General features: G+C 45.6%; 2 protein-coding genes across 8 annotated transcripts in view; one reads left to right on the forward strand and one right to left on the reverse strand.

The window, feature by feature from the left end:
- Positions 1 to 1,088: 1,088 nt before the first annotated feature.
- On the reverse strand, positions 1,089 to 5,210 carry DAZAP2 (DAZ associated protein 2). 2 transcript variants are annotated; one of them, XM_025882656.2, is made up of 4 exons: positions 5,076 to 5,210; positions 3,926 to 4,044; positions 3,351 to 3,519; positions 1,089 to 2,542 (listed from the first exon to the last, which is right to left on the reverse strand). In XM_025882656.2, the coding sequence occupies exons 1-4, from the start codon at positions 5,086 to 5,088 to the stop codon at positions 2,220 to 2,222; spliced, it is 624 nt and encodes a 207-aa protein (XP_025738441.1). In that variant the 5' UTR covers positions 5,089 to 5,210; the 3' UTR covers positions 1,089 to 2,219. The 2 variants fall into 2 exon arrangements, with proteins under 2 accessions (XP_025738441.1, XP_025738440.1); XM_025882655.2 differs by having other exon boundaries at positions 2,280 to 2,542; positions 3,274 to 3,519.
- Positions 5,211 to 5,234: 24 nt separating this feature from the next.
- POU6F1 (POU class 6 homeobox 1) overlaps positions 5,235 to 24,471 on the forward strand; it is a 45,110-nt gene continuing 25,873 nt past the window's right edge. The window contains exons 1-3 of one of the 6 annotated variants that reach the window (XM_073881988.1): positions 5,237 to 5,368; positions 12,019 to 12,172; positions 17,663 to 17,769. The gene's annotated coding sequence lies outside the window, so the exon portion shown is untranslated. Of the gene's footprint in view, positions 5,369 to 12,018; positions 12,173 to 17,662; positions 17,770 to 19,360; positions 20,558 to 21,849; positions 22,948 to 24,471 lie in introns of those variants that run through there. The other 5 variants (XM_073881983.1, XM_073881986.1, XM_073881987.1 and 2 more) reach the window with 5 other exon arrangements.

Genomic DNA, 24,471 nt, shown 5'->3' on the forward strand with positions numbered 1-24,471 from the left:
CACTGTGTCTCTGTCAAATAAATAAACAAAATCTTAAAAAAAAAAAGTTCCCACAACAATCTCAGGAGTTTGAAACAAAGATGGTCGTGGGAAGCTTGTCCCAGGGGTGTCATTAGAAACATACCCTGGGAGATGAAATGGTTTTACCTTCCATCCTGGCAAGGGCCAGAATTTCCCAGACCCATTCTTTTTTTTTTTTTAAGGTGTATTTATTTGAGAGAGAGCATGCTCGAGAGAAAGCATGAGTGAGGGGGGGAGCGGTAGAGGGAGAGAGAAGCAAGTTCCCCACTGAGCAGGGAACCCAACTCAGGACTCCATCCCAGGACCCTGGGATCATGACCTGAGCTGAAGGCAGATGCTCAACCAACCGAGCCACCCAGACACCCTTCCCAGACCCATTCTGTGTATACACAGAGGGAACCAGAAACAATCTCCCCACCACTCTTCTGACCAGTGTCCTTTGAATCAAGCCCACAGAAGCTTCTTGGATCTTAGTCCCCAAATGATATGTGTTTAAAAGACCCAGTGTTTTGATAGAAATCATAGCTCCCCAAATACTGTTTACTTTGGAATTAAGCTAAATCTCCTTTGAGGTCTTAATTGTTATTGCCTCCATTGTCCAAGCTCAATTCCTCCCAAGACCCAAGAGTTGAAGAATCAATTTTGACAATCCTAGTTTTCAGTATTTTCTCCACACAGAACTTTGGAGAAACTGAAGGTCACCTTGAACTTACACAGACTGTCATACTAAAACATTTTTCTCAAGTCAAATTCTAGAGCAAGTTAGGACAGTCAGTCGTTCCCTTATTTCTAAGTTTATGTTCTGAATACCTCTGGCATAATAGGCTCTTAAGAATCTGAAAGAGCTTAGGAAGTAAAATGAAGAAAAGTAAAGCACCTAGAATGGGACTCATGAAAATGGTCAAATCTTGGCCACGTACTCCTGAATTTATTTCAAAGGCTTCATTTAAAAAACAAAACAAAACAAAAACCCAGAATGACAGTAGCACCTATCTGAATTCTGGGTGGGACATGAAAGATACATGGAGAAGAAATCTAAAAACAAGTTGAGTAAAGAATCCTTGAAGTGAGGTGTAATGCAACTTCATCACTTTATTCAAATCTTCAAAATAGTCTTTATTCTACATTTTTAGTATAAAAAATCCACAAGTTAAGTGCACCACAGTGTAGAGAGAGACATACAACGCTGAACTTCCATAACAGTCAATGGTACAGTCAAACATCACATGGACCGAACACAAAATTTAGATGAACTGAAATTATAAAATAAAATAAAATCCAATTGCAGAAAACAAAAATCAAAATATTAAGGATCCCTGAAATATTCTTAACCCTAATGAGATTTCACTGGACTCAAGTCATTTTGTAGTGAGGGATTCATAACATGACCCCATTAACCCAGCTGAGGAATTCTCAGGAGCCGTGAGGGCCTCCATCAGGTATTCTGACAATGAACGGTAACCAATTTTTGGATGGGAAAACCTCCCCTAATTGGGCTCTGACGTCATCCGGCTTTTGAAATGCATCTTCCTCCTTGCCCCCACATTTTAAACAAACCTGTTTACAGTACAGTTTGCATTGACACCCTTTGTTCAAATAGAGCTCTGTTTTTCTGGCACCGAAGCAAATTGGGGTTTGGTTCATGGATGAAGAAACAACCTATGAGGAGGGTCCAAGAGGCACCCTCCACTTTTGCCTGAGGAGATGCAAAAGCAGAAGTAACGGGGCCTGTGCTTGGGGCACAGAGGGGGTTTCAGAGGATCCTTGTGAAAGACTAGTTAAAAGATGGCAAGTGGGGACAAGTGCAAGGAGAGAAGGAAGTTAGTCTGACTGGCTTTCTGTCCTGCACCATTGATTCAATGGAGATTGGCGGGAAGGAACTGGAAGAGACTAGAGGTGAGGGTGGGACATGGGGCAAAGAATGGAAAGGAGGGAAAGGCAGACAACTAATGCGTTTCATTTATAACAAGTAATAGAAATCAAAGACTTAAAGGAGATTAAAGACCAATCAGAATAATTTGGCAACTTTAATTCTTAGGAAGATCAAAGTTCCCTCCAAACCTAATTTGATGTTTTATTAACTAAGAGCAAAGACCAGTATGGTACAGTATTACTCCAGAGGAATTAAAGGAAGATCCTTAGGGCTGCTTTACCCACATTCATTTTATGAATGGATGCCTCCCCTACCTCAAAATGCTTTAAGGAGGTACTGCTACCATTACATGGTTCCTTATTAAGTTTGAAAAGTGCCTGAAAGTTTGGGCACCAGAAAGACACCCCAACAACATGTGTCTAAACTGCAACTTCAGGTTAATATGACTAAAGCAGTTACATTGTGAGAAGTGCTGAAGGTATGTGATGTCTTTCCCGGCACAGAGGTGGCCTTGGTTCTTCACCAGATGGTGTAGCCACCATCTGAGCCACCCATGAAGAAGTTTCCCTTCCGCTGAGTTACGAGGACATTGGCTCCCTGCATGACTGCAAGCTGAGCAGCGTTGGGAGGGCATCCAGGGGGTGGAGGCTGAAAGGAAAAGACAAGGTTGACTGGGCATAGGGCAGCTGAGACAAGGGAAGTGGGACACAGGTGAAACAGGATCCGTTAGGAAGATGGCAATGTGCTGACCAATCGCATCTTAAAGCTAGTCCTACCACCAGCTTGGGTTGTAAAGCAGGTCTGTATTCTCTGTGAACCCAAAGATACAAACAGGAAAGAGCCTACCACTCATTCAAAGGCGTTCTCACCTCATTTCAGGCATATGGTTTTGAGTGGATGGCCCTAGCAAGGACCATTTGGGGCTCTAATTCTTATGCATGGGCGAACTAAGCAGGAAACCGGACTACAACCTCTAGCATCTTTCCAAATGTTACTTAAGAGGGACTATGCTTTCTCCATTTTTAATCATCTTGTTTCCTGATGGAATGCCATGCTGATGGCAAACTTGAAGTAAATGTTTATGGAATAAATAAGGAATATTACTAGACCAGTACCAAACTGGAACTGAAAAGGCAGCAGGCAGGACTCCTAAGATAGGAAAACAAAGGAATCTGGTTAACTCAGACCGCAGGGTATGTGCCAGATGCTACTAACTTTCCATAGTTCTCCTGCCCCCCTCATCTGCTTTCTGCCTGACCACTGGAAATCAGTGGTTACACTAATACCACAGCTATTATCCAGGGACGGTGAAAGGATGGAATCTCTTCAGAAATTTAAAACACACAAGAGCTGAGTTTTTCTGGTAAGGTCATACTCACAGGAATGTTGCCAGCGGTAGCCCCAGCTCCAAATCTGGCACCTGCATCATACCCTCCTTCCACCAGCACTGCTGAACCAGGTGGATAGATGGGACCAACTGGATAATAAGCCATAGGGATTGTGGAACCTAAAGGTCCAACAGCCACAGATTGGGCCATGGGAAGATACAGTGAGGCGCCAGGAAATGCAGCTGACATGGTGGGGACTGTGGCAGCCCCTGGGTGCACAAAGCTCGGACGATAGAGCTAGAAGAGGTAGAAGAGAAGGGAACGGGTTACTTTAAGACATTCCAATTTTAGATCTCTTTCATGAGTCAATTCTTAATTCTCCTTGTGCAGATTACGCTGTGAGTTACACAAACTGCCTTTCCGCTGCCACTCAGTATTCTCTTGGGTCACTTCCTGCTATAGCTAATGTTAGGCTCAAGGAACGCAAACTCATCTTCCTAACCTCAGCCTGTGCCAAAAAACAAAAAAATCAGATAATGCCTTCTCAACCCCAGCAGAAATTGCTGAAGTATACAGTTTCAGACTGTTCATGTGAGCACTCTCTACTCTTTATGGAGTTAATAGATACGTGGAGTCAGGCTTAACTGAAGACTGAAAATGTGATCCCAGAGTATTCAGTTCAAGTCTAGTAAACTGGAAGCACCTCCGAGTAGGCAGGTGGAGCATCAGTATAGGGTGGAGCCTGAGGAAGATGCAAGGTCTGAGGGTACACTGGGTTCCCAGGAGGCTGCACAGGGTAGGTTGGCTGCGTTGGATATTGACCTGGAAGACAAGACAAAAACGCACGTTGCCTACCATACAGAGCCACCAAAATGGGGCAGTGCATATTAGGTAGCTAACCTAGTGACAGCAAGCAGATTTGTAAACAGACTGCTCTGGAGGGCCTGATTTTTGAGGCCAAGAAAATAAGCATTTTCTTTGCACCCTTATCCCACTTACACACAAAGATGTTGGATTCTAACTGGCCATATAAAGGGCGCTCTTCCCATTAGCACACTGGTGTAAGGGAAAGTCTAGCTGAACTCAAGTTTCTCCATCGATGCAGGCAGGGCAGGTCTGGGCACCCGTTCCTGCCAGTGTACCAACGGGAGGTACATCCTGCCTCCGCTCTGGGTGGTCTTCACAAGCCTGGTGTAACTGCCCACGACCTCGTTGAGTCACAGTGGTTATGATGATTTGCCCCATAGATTCCTACTCAAGGTCGACTTCCAAATAGATGAGTGGTGGAAGTGAACCTTCAGACTCGAGAGAAGATAAAGGAAAATGTCCTAAGAAACAGCTGAGGATCGTGTTCTGCCAGACACTAGTACAATCACAGGAACCGGGAGAACTTCGGGCCGCCATCGAAGGGAAGGGGAGAGACCCTTCTGGCCCCCTGGCCCGCCCACCAGCGCCGGCACCTCACTAGTTAAGCCCGGGCGCCAGCCTCTGGTTCCGGAGCGCAGCGCCCCGCCTCCGCCGGCGCTCCATTGGCCTACCCAAATCCCTGCTCTAGCTCCCCATTTGCTCCTGCAGATGCCCATCATGACAAGCCTTTCCCCCCCCACCCCTCCACCCGAGCCCGCAGCTCCAAACTGCGCCACAGAGTTTAAGGAGGAAAGGGCCGAGAAGGAGCGAGTAGCCGTAGTTCGAGGATGACGAAGGCGTCTGGAGCAGCCCCCGGGACTGCAGCTGGTCCAGGACCGAGGCGCAGCTCGCCCCAAGCCTAGCGCTTGGTGACCCTGAACTCCGGGCCCACTCGCTCCAGGCTAGCACGAGTCCCCCCGACGACCCCAACCGCCCCCTGTCCTTGCCTTTGCTGTTCATGGTGGCTGCTGGTCCGGTTCGGCTCGGCGTCGCGGACGGTTATTTTTTTCGTCCTCTTCCTGTTCGTAGTCACTTCCGTGTCACGTGACGATTCGTCCGCCTAGCGTCACCCGACGCCCGAGTGCCGCTACCACCGGAAACCCCGCCCCTCCGCCGGGTCTCCAGTAGCTAGAGGAAGGGCTCGCGTGGTCCCGCCTACTCGCGAGCGTTGGCACCGCCCCTTGGGTCCTGTGTTCCAACCCCCACCCGCGCCCCACGACGGGAAGAAAACCAAATACAGGTATTGTCTCAAAACAGGGCTTTTTTTTTCTCTCTTGGGCGCTCGGAGGCAGAACCATTAAACCATTCCCCGGAACCTTTTTACACCTACGCGCCTCAACTCAAGGTCACCTCACCTTGACAGCCTTTCCACAAGGGGCATGGATTTCTAATTACTTCTCTAACTGAAACATGCTCCCGAAACCTTGACCTATCGCTCAGTTTCCCTTCTACGAAGCCCGACTTAAGCCTCAGCTCCGTCCAGGTTTATTTTGCCAGTCCGGCTGTCATCTGTCCTTTTCTGAGGTAGACCATGGGCGGAAACTTCGCTGCCTTGTCTGTGCCACCGACAGGTGCCAGTTATTTACTTGTGTCGCTGTCTTTCTTACCAAAAGGCAGGGCGTGCTCTGCTGTGTCCTCCACGGCAGCTGTAGCACTAAAACCCGCACACTCGCGCTACCCAGGGAGTGCTTGTGGCCCTGCCCTGCCTTTGGTACCTGTTACAGGTGAGCTGTATGGTGCCTTGTGTATATTTTCTGTTTCGTCTCGCCCCTAACCTAATTGTCCTCAAGGGCAAAGATGCCATCCTTGAGGGCAGCAATTAAGGTTTTCCTTACATCCTTCATTTTAAAATATGCCTCCTGTGTGCAAGTACAGAGATGGAACTGAACAAGACATTTTTTAATTTGGTTCAGACTAATACTAGTATTGAAAAGCCTATAATATTTACCTTTTCCTGTATTTCTGACTCTAATCTTGAAGGCAGCATAGTGTTAGACATTCACTCATTCAGCTTATTTGTGAAACACAGATGCCACGTACTGTTCTAAAACAAAACAAAGCCCTTGCTCTCTTGAAGTTCACCTTCTGGTGCCGGGGCTTGCAAACACTTTTGACCACAATCCATAATGCTATGCTTTAAATCATGACCGAGCATACACACACATTTATAACAAAAATTTTTGACCTAGTACTTACCCTGCGACATAACAGTGCACTGTAGTATTTCCTGTTCTCGTGTTTATTTTTTTCAGATCTGGTTGTGGTTTCTCATCCCACTAACAAGTCAGGACCCACAGCTTGAAAAACATTGTGTTTTAGTAGACTTGTATCTCCAGAGCCCTGTACTTTTCTTTTCTTTTTTTTTAAGAATTTATTTATTTATTTGAGAGAGAGAGAATGAGAGATAGAGAGCACGAGAGGGAAGAGGGTCAGAGGGAGAAGCAGACTCCCCGCCGAGCAGGGAGCCCGATGCGGGACTCGATCCCGAGACTCCAGGATCATGACCTGAGCTGAAGGCAGTCGCTCAACCGACTGAGCCGGCCAGGCGCCCAGCCCTGTACTTTTCTTAGCATGAAGTTTGCAATCAGTAATTGGTAATGGAGTGAGTAAATCCTTGAAGGTCAGATCAGAACAACTCTTCCCTATATCCTGACTTTTCCAAATCAGATCCTAAATTGATTCCACCCCAAAGCCTGAAGCTGGGGAAGTCACTAACCTGTCCTAACCCGTACCCCGTGCTCAAGGCTTCAGAAAGTAAAGGACTGAACCTAGGAAAGGTTTTTTTCTTTATTTCTCTCTGTGGCCCTTGGGGACCCTAAAATTGTGTTGACTAAAGCAGTCCGTGTCAATGAGAGTGTAAGAGGTGGCTCCTAAATCAAGATACTAGTTATGCTTCTCACTCTGTCACCAACTGACTTTGGTCCTCATCTATTCAGCTTCCACTTATCCCAGGCTATTTCTTAATCAGATGCTGCGCGGGGACCTTACAGATGTAATCCATGTCCATTGCAGACTGAGGAAAGGTGCAGATCAGGAAACTGTATTTCAGAGAAGTTAAGTAGTTGAACTAAGTTACATAGCTGCAAAGCCAGTATTCAAACTCAGGTTTGTGACTTTACAAGCATTGTTTTTAATTTGTTTACATTGTTTAATCTGTTTACATTGTTTTTAAATCTGTTGCCTCCCAAGGGTCTCAGTTTCATCATCTGCCAAAAAGGTCACACAATCCTTGTGTCACCTCCAACTCTAGACTCTGTTTTAGGGAAGGAAAGGAGCGAAGGGAAGTCTGAGAGGACAGAGGGGAAAGGGGCAGAGCTGATAACTGGGTTGTAAATTTTGGTCAGGCCCTACCAGGTGTTAAAAATTCAGATGCTTCTACTGGATGGTAAAGAGCCATTGCCCCCAACCATCTCCCCAGTGGTTTGGCCCTCTCTGCTCTGGCCCTCCAGTGGAACCCACCCCAACTTAGGACCTAGCTCCAGCTAAGGCAAGTTGCCCTCAGATTGGTCAGTGCCTCCTCTACAGGATGTTAGTTATTTTGCTTATCGCTCTGGGACCTGGGCATAAAGCAAGCTAGGGCAGAGCCAAATGAGGTTTCCAAGAGAAATGGAAGGGTCACAAACCACTGTTTTCTCTGGCAGATGGGATTAAGGAGCAACTGGCTACTTTCTTGGACAGGAGTCGAGAACCTTTCTGTTTTTTTCCTTCTCCTGGGTTCCCCCACCAAGATGAAATGTTCATTTAGTCATTTATCAGACATCCGTTCTTGAATTAATTTAGCAACTATTTATTGAGCACCTGTGCAGGGCCCTGTGCTAGGCACTAGGGAAACGGTAGTGAAGAAGCAGACTTCTTCTAGTCACTACTCTCCCAGAACTTAGTCTACCTAAAGTAAACAGATAATCATAACGTAATGTGACTAGCGCTGACATAAGGACAGTACGGGATGTTAGAACACAGATGAGGTGCCTAATCTCTTCCACTGGGCTCAGGGAGGGCTTCCTGCTGACAGTGATGTTGGATAGGAAATCTGAAGGCTGAATGGAAGTTCAGCAAGTGAAGGGAATTCCTCCAAGAAGGAACAGCTTATGCAAACGCCTGGAAATGAGAGTGCTTATGGAAAGAGAGGACACGAAAACAGTTCAGTATAGCAGGAGCATGGAATGGGAGGTGAGGTCTAGTAAGACATGATGGTAAAGAGAGAAACAGGAGCCAGACCACGCAGGGGACCTTGGAGCTTATAGAGGATCCGATCTTAAGACACTGGATTCTAACTAAGGGCACTGGTTAGCCACTGAAGAGTTTTAAGCAGAAAAGTGACATGATCCTGTTTTTATTTTAGAAATAGCTTTCTGGCTACAAAATGTAAATAGAGTAGAAGGGGACAAGAGTGGAAATATGTCTGGGAGAGCTAGAATACCAAGTAGTAATTTTAGTGAGTGACGATATCAGACTGGCCCAGGGAAATGGCAGGGGGTAGAAAGAAGGAGGGCAGCATTCCAGAACGATTTAGGAGGCAGAAACAACTGGACTAATACTCAGGATTAATGTGTCCAGAATTAATTAAGAGAATTAATGTCAGGGATGAAAACTACATAAAGTGAAAAGACAAATGACAAATTGGAGAAAAGATAGCGGCGATTTGTATCACAAAGGTCTTCTCTCCCTGTCCCAGAGCTCATAGACATCAGTAAGTACATGACCAGCGTTTAGAAAAAGTAGCAAATGACATTTACAGACAGTTCAGAGAAAAGGAAATACAAATGGCTTTTAAACATATGAAATGATGTTCAGCTTCACTCTTAATAAGAAAAACGCAAATTAAAACCACACAAACACCATTATCAGATTGGTAAAATCCAAACATTTGCTAACTTTATTTGCAGTGCTATGAATAAACACACTAATTTATTATTTTGGGGGGGGTGTTTTTTAGTTTTTGTCTTAATTCCAGTTAGTTAACATACAGTGTAATATTAGTTTCGGGTGTACATATAGTAATTCAACACTTCCATACAACATTAGGTGGTACTCACCACAACAAGTGCCCTCCTTCATCCCCATCACCTATTTCACCCATCCCCCCACACCCCTCCCCTCTGGTGACCATCAGTTCTCTGTAATTAAGTCAGCTTCTTCTTGGTTTGTGTGTTTCTCTCTTGGTTTTCTCCTTTGCTTCTTTGTTTTGTTTGTTAAATTGCACATATGAGTGAAATCATGTATTTGTCTTTCTCTGACTACAATCTAATTTACTGATGGTGGGAGTATAAATTGGCACAACTCCTATTGGGTTAATTTGGCAATAACTATCACAACTACACAGTAGCAGCCCCATTTTTTTTTTTTAAAGACTTTATTCATTTGTCAGAGAGAGAGAACACAAATGGGGAGTGGCAGACAGAAGGAGAGGAAGAAGCAGGCTTGAGGCGGGACTCGATCCTAGGACCCTGGGATCATGACCTGAGCCGAAGGCAGATGTTTAACCGACTGAGTCCCACTATCCCCACTTCTAGGAATGGTCCCTACAGATATATTTGCACTCATGAGAAACACTGTGTATAAGGTGTTCACTGCAGCATTGTAATAGCAAAAGATTAGAAAAAACCCGTAAGTCCAGGGTGCCTGGGTGGCTCAGTTGGTTAAGTGTCTGCCTTCGGCTCAGATCATGATACCAGGGTCCTGGGATCGAGTCCCACAGCGGCCTCCCTGTTCCGTGGGGAGTATGCTTCTCCCTCTGCCCCTCCTCCCACTCGTTCTCTCAATCTCTCTTTTCCTTTCTCTCTCTCAAATAAATAAAAATAAAATATTTTTTAAAAAGAAATAACCCATATGTTCATCCATAGGGAATTAGTAAAATCTTAGTACGTCCATACAATTAAATACTGTGTGGCTGTAACAAAGAATGAGAAAGCTCTGCGAAATATTTTTCTAAATAAAAAAGAAAGGTTCAGAACAGTGTGGTTAGCATGATGCCTTTTGTAAAAGAGCAGGAAAACCAAGAATGTTCATTAGCATTTGAGTAAAGAAATTCTGAAAGAATACACAGACACCTATAAAAGTGGTTACCGGTTGGCATGGGGAGACGGAGGCAAAAGTGAGACTTTTCACTGTATACCTTTAAATTTTTAAAAAAATTTTTAATCATGTGAATGCTTACCAAGTCAAAAAATTAAAACAATGTTAGCACATCTATTTCAATGGCTAATATAAAAAGCCTGAATATTTCAAGTGTTAGAATGTAGAGCTACTAGAACTCTCACACACTGCTGGTAAGAGTGTAAAATGGTACGACCACTTTGAAAATAGTATGGCAGCATCTTTAAAAGTTAAACACACACATAGAACTACCCTGTGATCCAGCAATTGGCACTACTACGTATTTACCCAAAGGATACAAAAATACTGATTCAAAGGGGCACATATACCCCGATGTTTATCGCAGGATTATCAACAATAGCCAAAGTATGGAAAGAGCCCAAATGTTTATCAACTGATGAATGGATAAAGAAGATGTGGTGTGTATGTGTGTGTGTGTATATATATATATATATATACACACACACACATACAATGGAATATTACTCAGCCATAAGAAAGAATGAAATCTTGCCATTTGCAATGACATGGATGGAGCTAGAATGTATTTTGCTAGGCGAAATAAGTCAGAAAGACAAATGCCATATGATTTCACTTGTGTGGAATTGAAGAACCAAAACGGATGAACATAGGCAGGGCAAAAAAGAAGAGAGGCAAACCATAAAACAGTTTCCTAACTATAGAGAACAAACTGAGGGTTGCTTGAGGGGAGATGGGCAGGGGGATGGATTAGATGGGTGATGGGTATTAAGGAGTGTACTTATGATGAGCAGTGAGTATTGTATGTAGGTGATGAATCACTGGATTCTACTCCTGGAACTAATATTGTACTATATGTTGACTAACCAGAATTTATTTTTTTTAAAGATTTATTTATTTTACAGAGAGAGAGAGAGAGACAGTAGGGGGGAGGGGCAGAGGGAAAGGGAGAGAGTCTCAAGCAGACTCCCTGCTGAGCGTGGAGGCAGCTCCTGACCCTGAGATCAGACCTGAGCTGAAACCAAGAGTCGGATGCTTAACCAACTGAGCCACCCAGGTGCCCCACTAACTGGAATTTAAATAAAAACTTGAATTAAAAAAATAAACAACAAAATATTTTTTTAAAGGTTTATTTATTTGAGAGAGAGAATGAGAGAGTACATGAGAAGGGGGAGGGTTAGAGGGAGAAGCAGGCTCCTCACTGAGCAGGGAGCCCGATGTGGGACTCAATCCTGGGACTCCAGGATCATGACCTGAGCCGAAGGCAGTCGCTTAGCCAACTGAGCCACCCAGGCACCCCAAAATATTTTTTTTTAAAGTTAGACGTTCACATACCATATGATCCAGCCATTCTACTCCCATTAGCCCAAGAGAAATGAAAGCATATGAGGACAAAAAGACTTACCAGGATATTTATAACAGCTTTATTTGTAACAGCCCCAAACTGGAAACAACACAATGAACGTCAGTAGGTCAATGGATAAACAAATTGTGGTATTGCCATACAATAAAAAGGAATGAATTGTGGATTCACACAACATGGATAATGTCAGTTATGCTGAGTGAAAGAAACCTAACCAAAAAAAAAGAATGTATACTGTAGGATTCCATTTATATAAAATTTTGGAAAATACAAAATCTGTAGTGACAAAAAGCCTGGGGGAGGAGGAGGGAGAGATGGACTCTGGGAAACTTTGGGGGGTGATGGATATGTTCGTTATCTTGATTATGGAAATGGTTTCATGGCAGAATACGTATGTCAAAATTTACCAAATTGTACATTTTTTAAAAAGATTTTATCTATTTATTTGACAGAAGAACACAGCAAGAGAGGGAACACAAGCAGGAGGAGTGGGAGCGGGAGAAGCAGGCTTCCTGCAGAGCACGGAGCCTGATGTGAGGATCAATCCCAGGACCCTGGGATCATGACCTGAGCCGAAGGCAGATGCCCAACAACTGAGCCACCCAGGTGCCCCAAATTGTACATTTTAAATGTGTAGTTTATTGTGTCAGTTATACCTCAATAAAGGTATTTTTAAAAATAATGTTGGGGACACCTGGGTGGCTCAGTCGTTAAGCATCTGCCTTTGGCTCAGGTCATGATCCCAGGGTCCTGGGGTCGAGTCCCACATCGGGCTCCCCGCTCAGCGGGGAGTCTGCTTCTCCCTCTCCCTCTGCCTGCCGCTCCCCCTGCTTGTGCTCTCTCTCTCTCTCTCTCTCTCTGACAAATAAATAAAATATTTTAAAAAATAATAATGTTGGGATGAAGAAGAGGGAAAAGCCAAGGATGATGGCTAATGAACTACTAATGTGCCTGGCAAGACAGATGCTGGGACCAAAATTAGGACAGAACTTGGTAAGTGCTGCAGTAGAGATGGGTAAACTGTGGTCTGAGGGCTCAAAGAATCCCCTTGCCTCCCCCTGCTCGGTCCCCACTCCCAAGTAATCAGGCTGGGTAGAGCTTTTTAATGTACCTTTCTTGAATACCTACTATGTGTTCTGCTCTTGACTCATGTAACTGGAAGAACAAAACCACCTTCCATATTCCAGCCCAAAGAGGGAGGGCAGAGGTTTGTGGAAGAATCCAATCTGGCTCTTTGAAGCAGCCTTTTCAAAGCTTTGGCTGGTTTTTTGTGTAACTAAGGGAACAAGGATTACAAGATATATGACTCAGAAATGGACCCTCCTTTCTTATTCCAGGCCAGCCTTTGTAGGAGAGGCACTAACACTGCTCTGCATAATAATGCAAAGGGCTAACTCTGCTGTGGCTGGGGCGGCCGAGTAAATCCTGGGGCAATGTCTCTTTTGGGGTTTTGATCAGTTTTTCTCAATGTGAAATCAGAAGCCACCTGCATCAGAATCATCCCATGCTCATTAAAAGTGCAAAGTAATGGGAGTGGTACAAACACACATCGACATTTGCCACTTTGGGGGTGGAGATTGCATTTTCTTCTTCAAGGTGTGTGTCTGTGTTCAGAGGTTACTTACTTTCCAAAAGACAGAAGAATAGAGCCTCATCTGCATCTCAGTCTGGCCAAGAGACTGGGAGGGTTCTGGACTTGGGTGCCAGCCTCCTCTAGCCAGTTCTGCGGGTGGACTGTGTGCCAAAGCTCACTGGGACACCTGCTCTGTGGCGCCTTTCCCCTGGCACCACACACACATACACACACACACACACACACACACACACACACTTACCTCTTCCAGACTCACACACACACACCCATTCACCTCTTCCAGACTCACACACACACACACACCCATTTACCTCTTCCAGACACACACACACACACCCATTCACCTCTTCCAGACTCACACACACACACCCATTCACCTCTTCCAGACTCACTCACACACACACACACACACACACCCATTCACCTCTTCGAGACTGAATTTGTCAGATTTAGGGAAATATACTGGGGGTAGCTGAGGAACAAGAGGGAGGAAGGGCCTGGGACTTCCCAGAAAGAAGTGGATGTTTGAAGGAGTTTCTAGGGAGAGAAGCAGACCCGAGGACAGGGAGCCAGGTTAGGGTCTGGGCCACCTCCATGAAAGGAACAGACTCTTTAATAAAGATTGAACTCCTCAGCTGTTTTTCACTTGGATTATAGGAAAAGTTAAAGGCAAATTTTTAAGCTTTCCCTTATTCATTGGAATTCTCTTTAGTAGTCCCCCAACCCTCTTTGTGTAAAGAACACTTTGTGTAGTCACGTTGGGGAGAATTCATAGCCCTGCCCCACTGTGAATATAGTTGCATTTCATCCAGAGGAACCACACCAGGCATGCTAGGCTGTGACCAGCAGCCAAGTGAGTGGCCCAGGACCAAATGGAACAGAAGGTCAAGTAGAAGATTTGGGAGACAGGCGTGAGACAAACCTTGCCTTGCATTACACTTCCCCAAATACACTAGAGAGAGGTGACCCTTAAAATGGAGAGAAATACAAAAAAAAAAAAAAAGACGAAAATGCTGACACTTGGGTTTCATATACATTATCTCTGTCGACACTTACAAAACCTTAGAAGTGAGTGTTATTCCCATTCTACAAATGGGAAACTGCAGCTTAAAAAAGCTAACTTGCGCAAGGTTACACAGCTACTAAGCGGCCATGGTCACATCTGAACACAGATCTGTGGATCTGATTGGATTATAATGTCTCCTACTTGCTCCTGTGGCAGTGGGGGTTTGCTGTCACACCAGTTAACTACCTGTTCATGCCCCAGGGACATGTTAGTCTTCATTCTATAGAACTTTGTCTTATTTGATGCTTTCACAGAAATAAGATGTAATAAGGAAAATAATAAAATCAAAGGTTCCTGGAATACATTGTGAAATGCTTCTCTCTTGGGACTGGTGGGCTTTATCATCCAGAGGACTTAGGAAGACAGAATATAAAGAACATGGAGTGTGAAAGAAGATGTACGCTCTACTGCTGGTCTGCTCACCAGCTGTTTGGCCTTAGACAAATCACTTAACCTCTCTGAGCCTCGGTTTTCTCATCTTGAATATTATTCCTACCTCACAGATTTGGTATGAAGGTCAAATAAGATAAATGATAAATACTTCTTGAGCTATAGAATGCAACCTGTCTCTTAGTTAATATAAGTATTAACTCTATCAGATTTGCTGAAGCTGCTCTTTTATTGCAAGGAAGGATAGCCCCTCTGGCCACTTCCTGGGCACAATCTCTATGCAAGCAGGAATCAGGGGCCTTTAGCCAAGTTAAATGAATGGTGGTTGACTCTGCCAATTTATTTCCTACTCCAGGCTTTCTTTCCCTCTTATCTACACATCTGCATGTCAGGAATAAATTTCTTTTTCCTACAATATCATTTTTTGATGGAAACTTCCAGACTTACTCAGATGGGAGAAAGGAGGGGGGAGAACAAAAGACCACATTTCTTCAGCATTTCAATCAACAGCCTCATTTTCTTCTAACAGTTGAAGTGAACTTCTTATGAATAATGGATGATAGCCTGATGAATATGCACACAGCCTATTATGCCTGTGAGGTTTGGTAAATAATTTATGAGCTAAAATGTTCCTCACCTTGTTACTGTACAAAAATTGTGAAAAAAAAAACACACATATTTACCCTTTGAGCTAGTAGGGTGATCTGTCAGAGTGACAGCAGCCTAGTAATACCGTTCTACATAATTGCTAAAATTAAAGTAAATAGAATAAAATATATGCATTTCAGGGTGGGAGGTCTGTAAAAAAAATGGAGTTGCACAGCCATACTCTGTGTCACATACAAGTTTTCAAAAACTCTGGCTTCTCGGGGGAAAAAGAAGAAGAAAAAAAAAACCCTCTGACTTCTCACCTTAAAATATCCCGCATTGTTGACAGTACTCAGGGACCTCCTCCTCCATCACCCATTCTCACAAGGACTTCAATATGACCAGTCAAGATGGGCAACAGTTTCCTTGTTTCATGAAAACTGGCCGACCACAAGCCATAACGTGGTAAAATTTAAGCCTCCAGAGATTTAAAAAAAAAAAAATCCTAATAGCTTTCAGAGAGAACAAGCAGGTAGCACAGAGGGGAATGAACTGGCAGAGAAGCACTTAGAAATGCATCACTGTCTTCTCCCAGTTGAGAGCTTTTTCCTGCTGACCAACCTGCCTCCCCACTGTTAACCATCCTCCAACTCACTCCCACCTGCCCACGCCTCATTCCCTTAGCAACGGCAGTGATGCCTTTAATCTGGTGATTAGAGAGGGGGAGGGGCAAAATTAACTATGGACACAAGGAAGGTATTGGGGAAAATAGGCACGGATCCTGGGGAAATTTGATTGTTCCATGACAATTTTTGAAGACCTGAAACTGGGTTAGTTCTCAAGGCAGGGAAGATAGGACACCAGGGATTATTTGCTCAGATTCCCAGGGCTTTCTAGGAATGGAGTACAGTGCCAAGGGAGACTCTTCCTGTCAACAGCCTCTTGCTGTCCCCCTGATATGCTTAGTGCTTGGAGATGAGACAAAAGAGGAAACATAAGGCCCTGCCCCACATCTGTTGGGGAAACCAATATATTCTCCAGAAAAAGAATGAATGGCCTATAAACTACAAATTATATAATGAAGTCATTGGAACAATGATGTAATTAAAATAATACTAATTAGAACAATGTATTATTCAAGAAGGCTTTGGGAGGAGATAAACCTTGAGTGGAGTTTGAAAAGAAAGAACCTAATTAAACTGAAAGATTAAAGGTATATATGGCCAGGCCTTCCTGATGTGGGCCCTGCCTATCTTCCCAGCCCCATTTAGTGCAACTCCCACTTGCTGTGTTCCAGCCATATTGATCCTCTTTCAGTTTCTTGAAGGCCGAGTTCTTCTTGCCTCATGGCCTCTGTGCCCTGCCTCTGCTTCTGCCTTTGCTGTTCTTCTGCCTCCTGCTTATCCTGTTGTTTACACTTTGCCTTTTCTTTGACCCCTTCAGAGGTCTGCCCTGCCCTGCCCCCCAGCGTTACTCTTTTGTACCACCTTGTTTTCTTAAACATCAGGTGTAATGATATATTTGTGTTTATTTTTTTGTTGAATGTCTGTTTCCCTAGTAGACTATAAATTCCAAGGGAGCAGTCTGTTTTGTCTTCCACTGGACACTTAGCACCCAGCCCAGTGTCTGGCACACAGTAGATAATAACTATTTGTTAGAAATGTAGGCTCAGAAGACATGGGACGTGGGAGTTCAGGAGAAAAAGAAAATGTGCAAGAGTTTTCTTTGGCATGGGAAGCAGAAGGAAGCCACTGGCAAAATTGCTCTCTACCCATCCATGAAAATATTTATATTGAAGCTTTTTTCTGATTATCAAATATATACTTATTTGTATATATACAAATATATACAAAAAAGACTGTACTGCAAATATTAAAAAAAAAAACTGTATTACAAGGGTTGGAGGGGATGTGAAACAACTAGAACTCTCATATGTTACTACTGAGGACATAAATTGGTTCAAACACTGTTGAAAACCAGCAGAATCTACAAAAGTCAAATATATACTCCAAACCTAGCAATTCCACTCCTCAGGATTTACCCAGGAGAAATGAGTGCATATACTCACCAAAAGTCTTGTACAAGAATGTTCATAGCAGCTTTATCCATATAAGGGACAAAAACAGGAATAGCCGAAATGCCCATCAATAGTAGAATGGATAAATTGTGGCATAATTATGCAATGGAATACATACAGCAATAAAAAAAGAACTAACAGTACTGCTAGACACAACAACATGGATAAATCTCAGAAACATATGTTGAGTGACAGAAGGCAGACACAAGAGCACATACTGTCTGATTCCATTTATGTGAAGTTCAAGAACCAGCAAAACTAATCTATGGGGACAGAATTCAGAATAGTGGTAACTGGGAGTTTAGTGACTATCAAGGAGCACAGGAGAGTCTTTTTTGGGTGTTAGAAATGCTTTTTTTTTTTTTTTTTTTTTTTTTTAAGAAGGCTGCATGCCCAGTGTGGGGTTTGAACTCACAACCCTGAAATCAACAGTCGCATCCTCTACGGACTGAACCAGCCAGGTGCCCAGAAATGCTCTATATCTTGTTGTGAGTAGTGATTTATAATTATGTAAAAATTCAAGTTGTACGTTTAAGACTTATGCTGTCTAATGCACATGTTAGACCTGAATAAAAAAACGTACAAAAAAGTTAATATATGCTCATCAGAAATTCAAGCAATGCAGGGTGCCTGGTGGCTCAGTCGGTTGGGCCACTGCCTTTGGCTCAGGTCATGATCCTGGAGTCCCGGGAGGGATCGAGTACCTCGTTGGGCTCCCTGCTCAGCTGGGAGTCTGCTGCTCCCTCCCCCCTTGCTTCTCCCTCTTGCCCATGCTGTCAAATAAATAAAATATTAAAAAAAAAATTATCCTTGACATTTACGTCATTCAAAGCATTTGATCTGTGTGTAGCACCAAAGCAAGTCACATAAACTAAGAGTTTCTGCCTTCGTGTAACAACGTGCAATAGCAACTGTGCCCGTCCTTCACACAGAGTAGTAGGAAATACAAAAATGATTAAGTCACAGCCTGTGCTCTCGAGGAATTTACAGTCTGAGGGGAAAGACCATTGAGACTACGGACAGACCAAACAAAACTCCCAAGAGCTGTAATACCATGACGTGTCAGAGTTTCACAAGGCCATTAAAATGGATGCAACTATGGGACACCTGGGTGGCTCAGTTGGCTAAGTGTCTGCCTTTGGCTCGGATCATGATCCCAGGGTGCTGGGATCCAGTCCTGCATCGGGCTCCAGCCTGCTTCTCCCTCTACCTGCTGCTCCCCCTGCTTGTGCTCTCTCTCTCTGATAGATATCTAGATAGATAGATAGATAGATAGATAGATAGATAGATAGATAGATATCTAGATAGATAGATAGATAGATAAAATCTTTTAAAAGAACGGATGCAACTATCATACAGGGACTGATACCTTACAACTGTATAGAGCTTATAGTTTTCTAAGTGCTTTCACATTCAGCCTCTCTATTAAACTTAACCCTATGAAGTAGTGATTATAGATAGAACTGTCACTTTGTAAGTAATGAAGAAGTTAAACTGCTTGCCTGGACTGTGAGCGGAAGAGCTGAGACTCACACCTAAATATTCTGACTCCTAATCCACTGGTTTCTTATAAATCTGCCACCAGCGGTATCTCCTCACCCTCAGGTAGAAACAGCGAGGAGCTAGAACCCGAGCCCTGCGGGCCAGGCAAATGATAATATCAGGCCTCAAGAGGAAAGCTTCCGTGAGCAGGACCCCTGGGTGTGAGCAAGCTCCAGGCAACATTCTGGAAAAGTGTGTAGTAGTGATGGTGTGGAGCCACGTGATGCTCCTCCTCTCTCCTCCTCCCCTGCAGTGTCTTCCACCAGGGGGCTTAAAGAACAGTCCTGGGAGGGCTGGGGGCTCCATTCCCTTCTCCTCTATGGAACAGCGCTCTCCCCGCTCTCCGTTAACCACCAAATGGCGGGGGGGGGGGGGGGGGACACGAACAGGCGGGCAGAGAGGTGCACCCAGACCGACAGCAGGCCACCACAATCACTGAATTTACAGAGCCTCCCTCCTCAATTCTTCTCCCATCGTTCCTTCTCTTCCCCTTTGGTCTTCCAACTCCTTCCCCTTCCGCTTGTCAACTACTCCAATCTGCTTTACCCTCGGCCCCAAACTCTACCTCTTCGAATCCCTTCCCGTTAGCCTACCTTCAAAGGCCTCTAGAGAAACCAAACAGTCCGCACCATCACCACCAGCGAAGCAGAACGTCGTTCTTCTCCAACCTACTGAACTGTCTCTCTCTTTTTTTTTTTTACATTTTCTTGTCCACTTGGACAAGAAGGCAGGGAAGTTGTCTTGACAGCCCACAACCAACCGCCAGTGGGGTGAGAGGGGAGGGAGCATTCAGGACCTGGGTCCCCTCCGTGAAATGGAGCCAGGGCACAACCAACTGGAGGTTCGACGCTGGCTGAACGCCCCCTTAAGCCCCCCACTCCTGTCTCGAGCTGGGGTTCTGGCTCGGGGCTTGGAAATGGACCTGAACTTGACTTTCGACGATGAGGAGCACGGCTGACTAACTAGAGAAGAAAGGCGGCGGTGGCTGGGAGTCCCCGCCCCAACCCTAGGCCGAAGGGAATGTGGCATAGGGTCCCCACTTCGGACTCCCTAGCTCCTGCTCCCACTCTCGCACCTTCCAAAACGAAAGCACCTCGAGCAGCACCTCCGAAGGGGCTGCGTGACTCGCCCCCACGGACCTTCCACTCCAGTCCGGGAGGAGAGCTGGGGCCTCCCGGCGTGACCAAGGGCTGAGGGTGCCCACCCCACCCCCACCCCTCCTCGTTCCCGGGTCCCCAGATCCCCTCCCTTCCTCCACCGCCCGCCCAACCCGCCGCCCCCGGCGGCTGGCGCGCGCCGTGCAGCATGCGGCAAAGCTCTTTGCATAAATTATGCTCATGACGCAGCAGCTAAAAAAATCCAAGTAGCAGAAGGAGGGAAAAAAGGGGGGGGAGAAAAGGGGGGGTTGTGGAAGGGGGGAAAGAAGAAAAATATATATACCTGCCCGCCCCCCCCAGCTCCCCCTTCCTGCTTCCCGGCCGCCCCCCCTCCGCCCCGCGCAGCCCGCGGAGTCCCCTTCGGCTCTGCCCAGCCCGGCCTGGGGGCCCGGGGGTGGCGGCGGGTCCCGACCGGCTCCCGGGCCGAGCCGAGCCCAGCCAAGCCGCACTGGCTTCTTTGTCTGCGGGCGGCGGCCGCCCGGCCCCGGCCCCGGCCCCCTGGCCCGAGCTGTGAGATGAATTTCTAATCGGTGGCCGCCGGGCACCCGGGGCGAAGGCGGCTTGGGCTCGGGCTCCGGTAAGTAGCGGGGTCCGGGGCGGGGAGGGGTTTGCACGGAGGGGGAGGGGGCCGGGCAGGGGAGGTTTCGGGTTTGGTTAATATGCAATGCCCGTAATTAGCATAATTTATATATTTATGATAAAGAGAAAAAATGCCGCGGGGCCGGGGTGCCGGGATGCCGGGCCGGGGCGGCGGGGAGCTCTGGGAAGGAGACTGCGCGCGGCCGCCCGCCTGGGGCCAGAGACCCCGGGGGCCGCGCCCTCGCCCGCCAGCGGGCCGGCGGGGACCGGGGGAGGGGAGGGGGCGGCCGCCAGGTGGACCCCGTGGGGAGCTTGGACCCGGCCCCTCCCCTGGAGCCCAGGTGGGATACGGACCGGAGCGGACGTTACATACACAGAACCCGTGGCGACCTGGAGCGGATTCCCGCCCCACCTGAGAACCCGGACGCCTGGGTTCCCGGCAGTTAAGGTCAACTGGGTCGGCCTGGGTGACCTGTCACAATTCTCCCCAGCCACAGTACCCAGGGAGGACTGGTGGGACTCGGGATTAGGAACCCAGACGTTCCTGGAAGCGTGGAGGAATGGTGGGAGGGTCGCCATCGAGCAGAGCATAAGCACTTCATAAATATTTAATAACAATATTATTATTAACAAATAGTCATAATAATGGGCCCGATATGTGCTTCCTGGCCATTCTCACCTGGCAAGGCCAAGGGAGCCCCAGGGAGCCTTGTAATCCCCACTCAGCCGTGATTGGAAGCCTAAAACCACAGAATAGCCTCAGCTGCAGGGCAGGGGGAAATAAAACACGGTCAGGAAGCCTTTCTGGGCAAATGAAAAGAAGTTCTTTGCAGAGATTGTAGCCTCATCTGCTCTTCCAGATTCCTTGCTCCAAAAGTAGAGGCTGGTCTTTAATTGTTTATGGACATATATCCCTCCTCCCCTTATTTTGGTTTTCTAAGGCAGCCGACAGTGACAAGCAGGGCCTTCTGAAGAATAATTCCATATATTCCATTTTGATTGAAGTCCTGGTGCTCAGGGTGATATTTCTGTGACCTGTTTTTTGTTTTGTTTTAGCATACGTGCAGTAGAACTTCGTTTCGTTCGTTGGTCACACAAAAATACCTAGTATGTGCCATGCTCTAACCAATACAGATAGAACTTACCTTGTCATGGAGTTTTCATTTCAGTTTAGGTGGCGGTGGTGGTGGTGGTTAGGGGGTCAAGGGAAGGCAGATAATAAACATGAAAGCATACAAGGTAATATCATAGAGTGATAATGTGTGTGTATGTGTGAGAGACAGAGATGAGCTATTTCTTCTCTTTTGAAGGTACTACCTAGCAACTAAGAAAAAGTGAATCCGAAGAAATTTGCTTCGCTAAGGGTTCTCTGCATTATGAAGGAACATGGGATAAGATTATATCCCTCTCCCCAAGATTACCTGGCTATAAAATCATACTAGTAATCTTTTCTATTTTTTAACACTTTACAGTTGAAAACATTTTTATATGCGTGCTTTACTTCAACTAAAAATAATAACAATTATTATTTTACTGAGCCTGGGTGGTTCAGTCCGTTAAGCATCCAACTCTTGATCAGCTCAGGTCTTGATCTCAGGGCTGTGAGTGCAAATCCTGCATTGGGCTCCACGCTGGGCTGGGCGTGGAGCCTACTTTAAAAATAACAACAATAACAGTAGTAACAGTTACATAGTGTTTGCTGTGTGCCAGGCCCACTTCTAAGTACCTTACATAAATGTTACCAATTTAAACAACCCATGAGGTGGGTACTATCATTTAGCCTCATTTTACAGATAAGGAAACTGAGGCTTAGGGAGATTACCTGAGGGGAAGCAGTACTCAACCTGGGTCTTCTGCCTTTAAGCCCCAAGCTCGCTCTGTCTCAAAATGAGGATCAGTGAGGCCACAGAGGGAATGGGAGGGAACCTGGATTGCCACATTAGGAAGGAGTAAGAGTGGTTAAGGTTCTCCAGAACTTATTGCCACTTCTTTGAAATAATTTTTAAGTAGTCCTAGGACTGTGAATAGGGCAAAAAAATTGAAATAGGATCTGTGTTTTGAGGGAGGAGGTAGGAAATACGAGGAGGGCAAGTGACCTGATTTCTTGGTTTATATTTTTGGCTCATAGTCATTAACACCCCCCCCCCATTATGTACCAGCTATTATACTAGGCACTGGGGTATGTATTTTTTTAATATTTTTATTTATTTATTTGATAGAGACACAGCGAGAGAGGGAACACAAGCAGGGGGAGCGGGAGAGGGAGAAGCAGGCTTCCCGCGGAGCAGGGAGCCCGATGCGGGGCTCGATCCCAGGGCCCTGGGATCATGACCCGAGCCAAAGGCAGACGCTCAACGACTGAGCCACCCAGGCGCCCCAAGCACTGGGGTATGTTAATAAGTGGACATGTCTTCTTGGAGCTTACAGTCTAGTGGGGGAATATACCTACTTTTTATTTTCCACATTTCATTTGCCCCCTCCCTTCACCCTGCCTAGGGTGAATCATGCTTCGGGACAAGGGAAAGGGCACAGGAGGAGAAACTAAATGTGTCCTTATTAAACTAGTGTTTACTGTTTGCCTATATATGTCTAAGATTATACATGATAGTTTGGAAAGGAGGAATTAAAGTTGTTCACTACTTTCCTTTTTTCTCCTTCCCTTGTTTCTGGCCCACGTGAATGCCTAGCTGGTCTGTCAACAGCTTACCAAGCTATTTATCTCTGCTACTGGATGGAGGTGGCGGGGGGCGGGGTCTGGAGGAGAACTGAGAGTTTTCATTTTCCAATGTGTCCTGATCCCTGGGGGCCAGAATAAGCCGCTTACAATTCCGGAGAGGAAGTTTGGTATTGTGTTAGGAGGATAGGGGTCTGGGATAGGTGGACACTGTGTTGAATTTTGAATCTGCTATTCACTTTCCTGTGCCCTTGGGCAAGTCACCTGACCTTTCTCTACCTCCACTTCCCTGTTGATAAAACTGAGGATCATAATAAAGCCCCATGCTAAGCATTCCACTTACATGATCTCTTGTCACCGTTATAACAACCCCATAAGTTTTTCCCATTTAATCACCATTTTAAAGATGAGGAAATTAGGGGCACCTAGGTGGCTCAGTCAGTTAAGCGTCTACCTTCAGTTTAGGTCGTGATCCCAGGGTCCTGGGATCGAGCCCCGCATCGGGCTCCCTGCTCCGCGGGAAGCCTGCTTCTCCCTCTCCCACTCCCCCTGCTTGTGTTCCCTCTCTCGCTATGTCTCTCCGTGTCAAATAAATAAATAAAATCTTAAAGAAAAACACACACACACACACACAAAAACCCCCGCATCATCATCATCATCATCATCATCATCATCATCATCATGAGGCTCCTTGCTCAGCGGGGAGTCTGCTTCTCCCTCTCCGTCTGATCTCCCTCTCCTTCCCTCCCCCCTTCCCCACTCATGCTCTCTCTCTGTCAAACAAATAAAATCTTTTTTTTTTTAAGATGAAGAAATTAAGCTTCAGAGAGATTAAGTCAATTGCCCAAGATCACACAGTTATTTCATGGCCAAACTGGGGTTTGAATCTGGGTTTCCCTCCAAAGCCTCAACTTTCTATCTATAAAAATGGGAGTAATAATAACTAATTGTTCTTAGTGTTTTATTCAATAATCCCGAAGTAAGCTCTCTTATTATTTATCCCTGAGAAAACAGAGAAGTAACCTGCCCCCCTGTGGAAAGTCACACAATTGGTCAAGTTTCACTGTGGATTTGCACTATGGACTGGGGGCGCTGGTGTCCCAGAATCAAATAATAGTTAATATACATTGAATCTTTATTCAATTTACTGTAACACTAGCCCCGTTTCAAATATGGTGAATGAGGCATAGAGAGGTGAGGTCCTTGTCCAAGGTCTCACAGCTAAGACATCTTAAAAC

This window comes from Callorhinus ursinus, unplaced genomic scaffold (genome assembly GCF_003265705.2).
Source record: "Callorhinus ursinus isolate GAN/ISIS: 27379988/994484 unplaced genomic scaffold, GSC_fseal_2.0 scaffold44, whole genome shotgun sequence".
Taxonomy (NCBI): Eukaryota; Metazoa; Chordata; class Mammalia; order Carnivora; family Otariidae; genus Callorhinus; species Callorhinus ursinus.

Coding starts and splice junctions, on each gene's coding strand:
- DAZAP2 (XM_025882656.2), bottom strand. Junction 3,520..3,925: donor CTCCACCTGCCTACTCGGAG/GTGCTTCCAGTT, acceptor TACCTCTTCTAG/CTCTATCGTCCGAGCTTTGT. Junction 2,543..3,350: donor TGGTCCCATCTATCCACCTG/GTTCAGCAGTGC, acceptor TTTTCCTTTCAG/CCTCCACCCCCTGGATGCCC.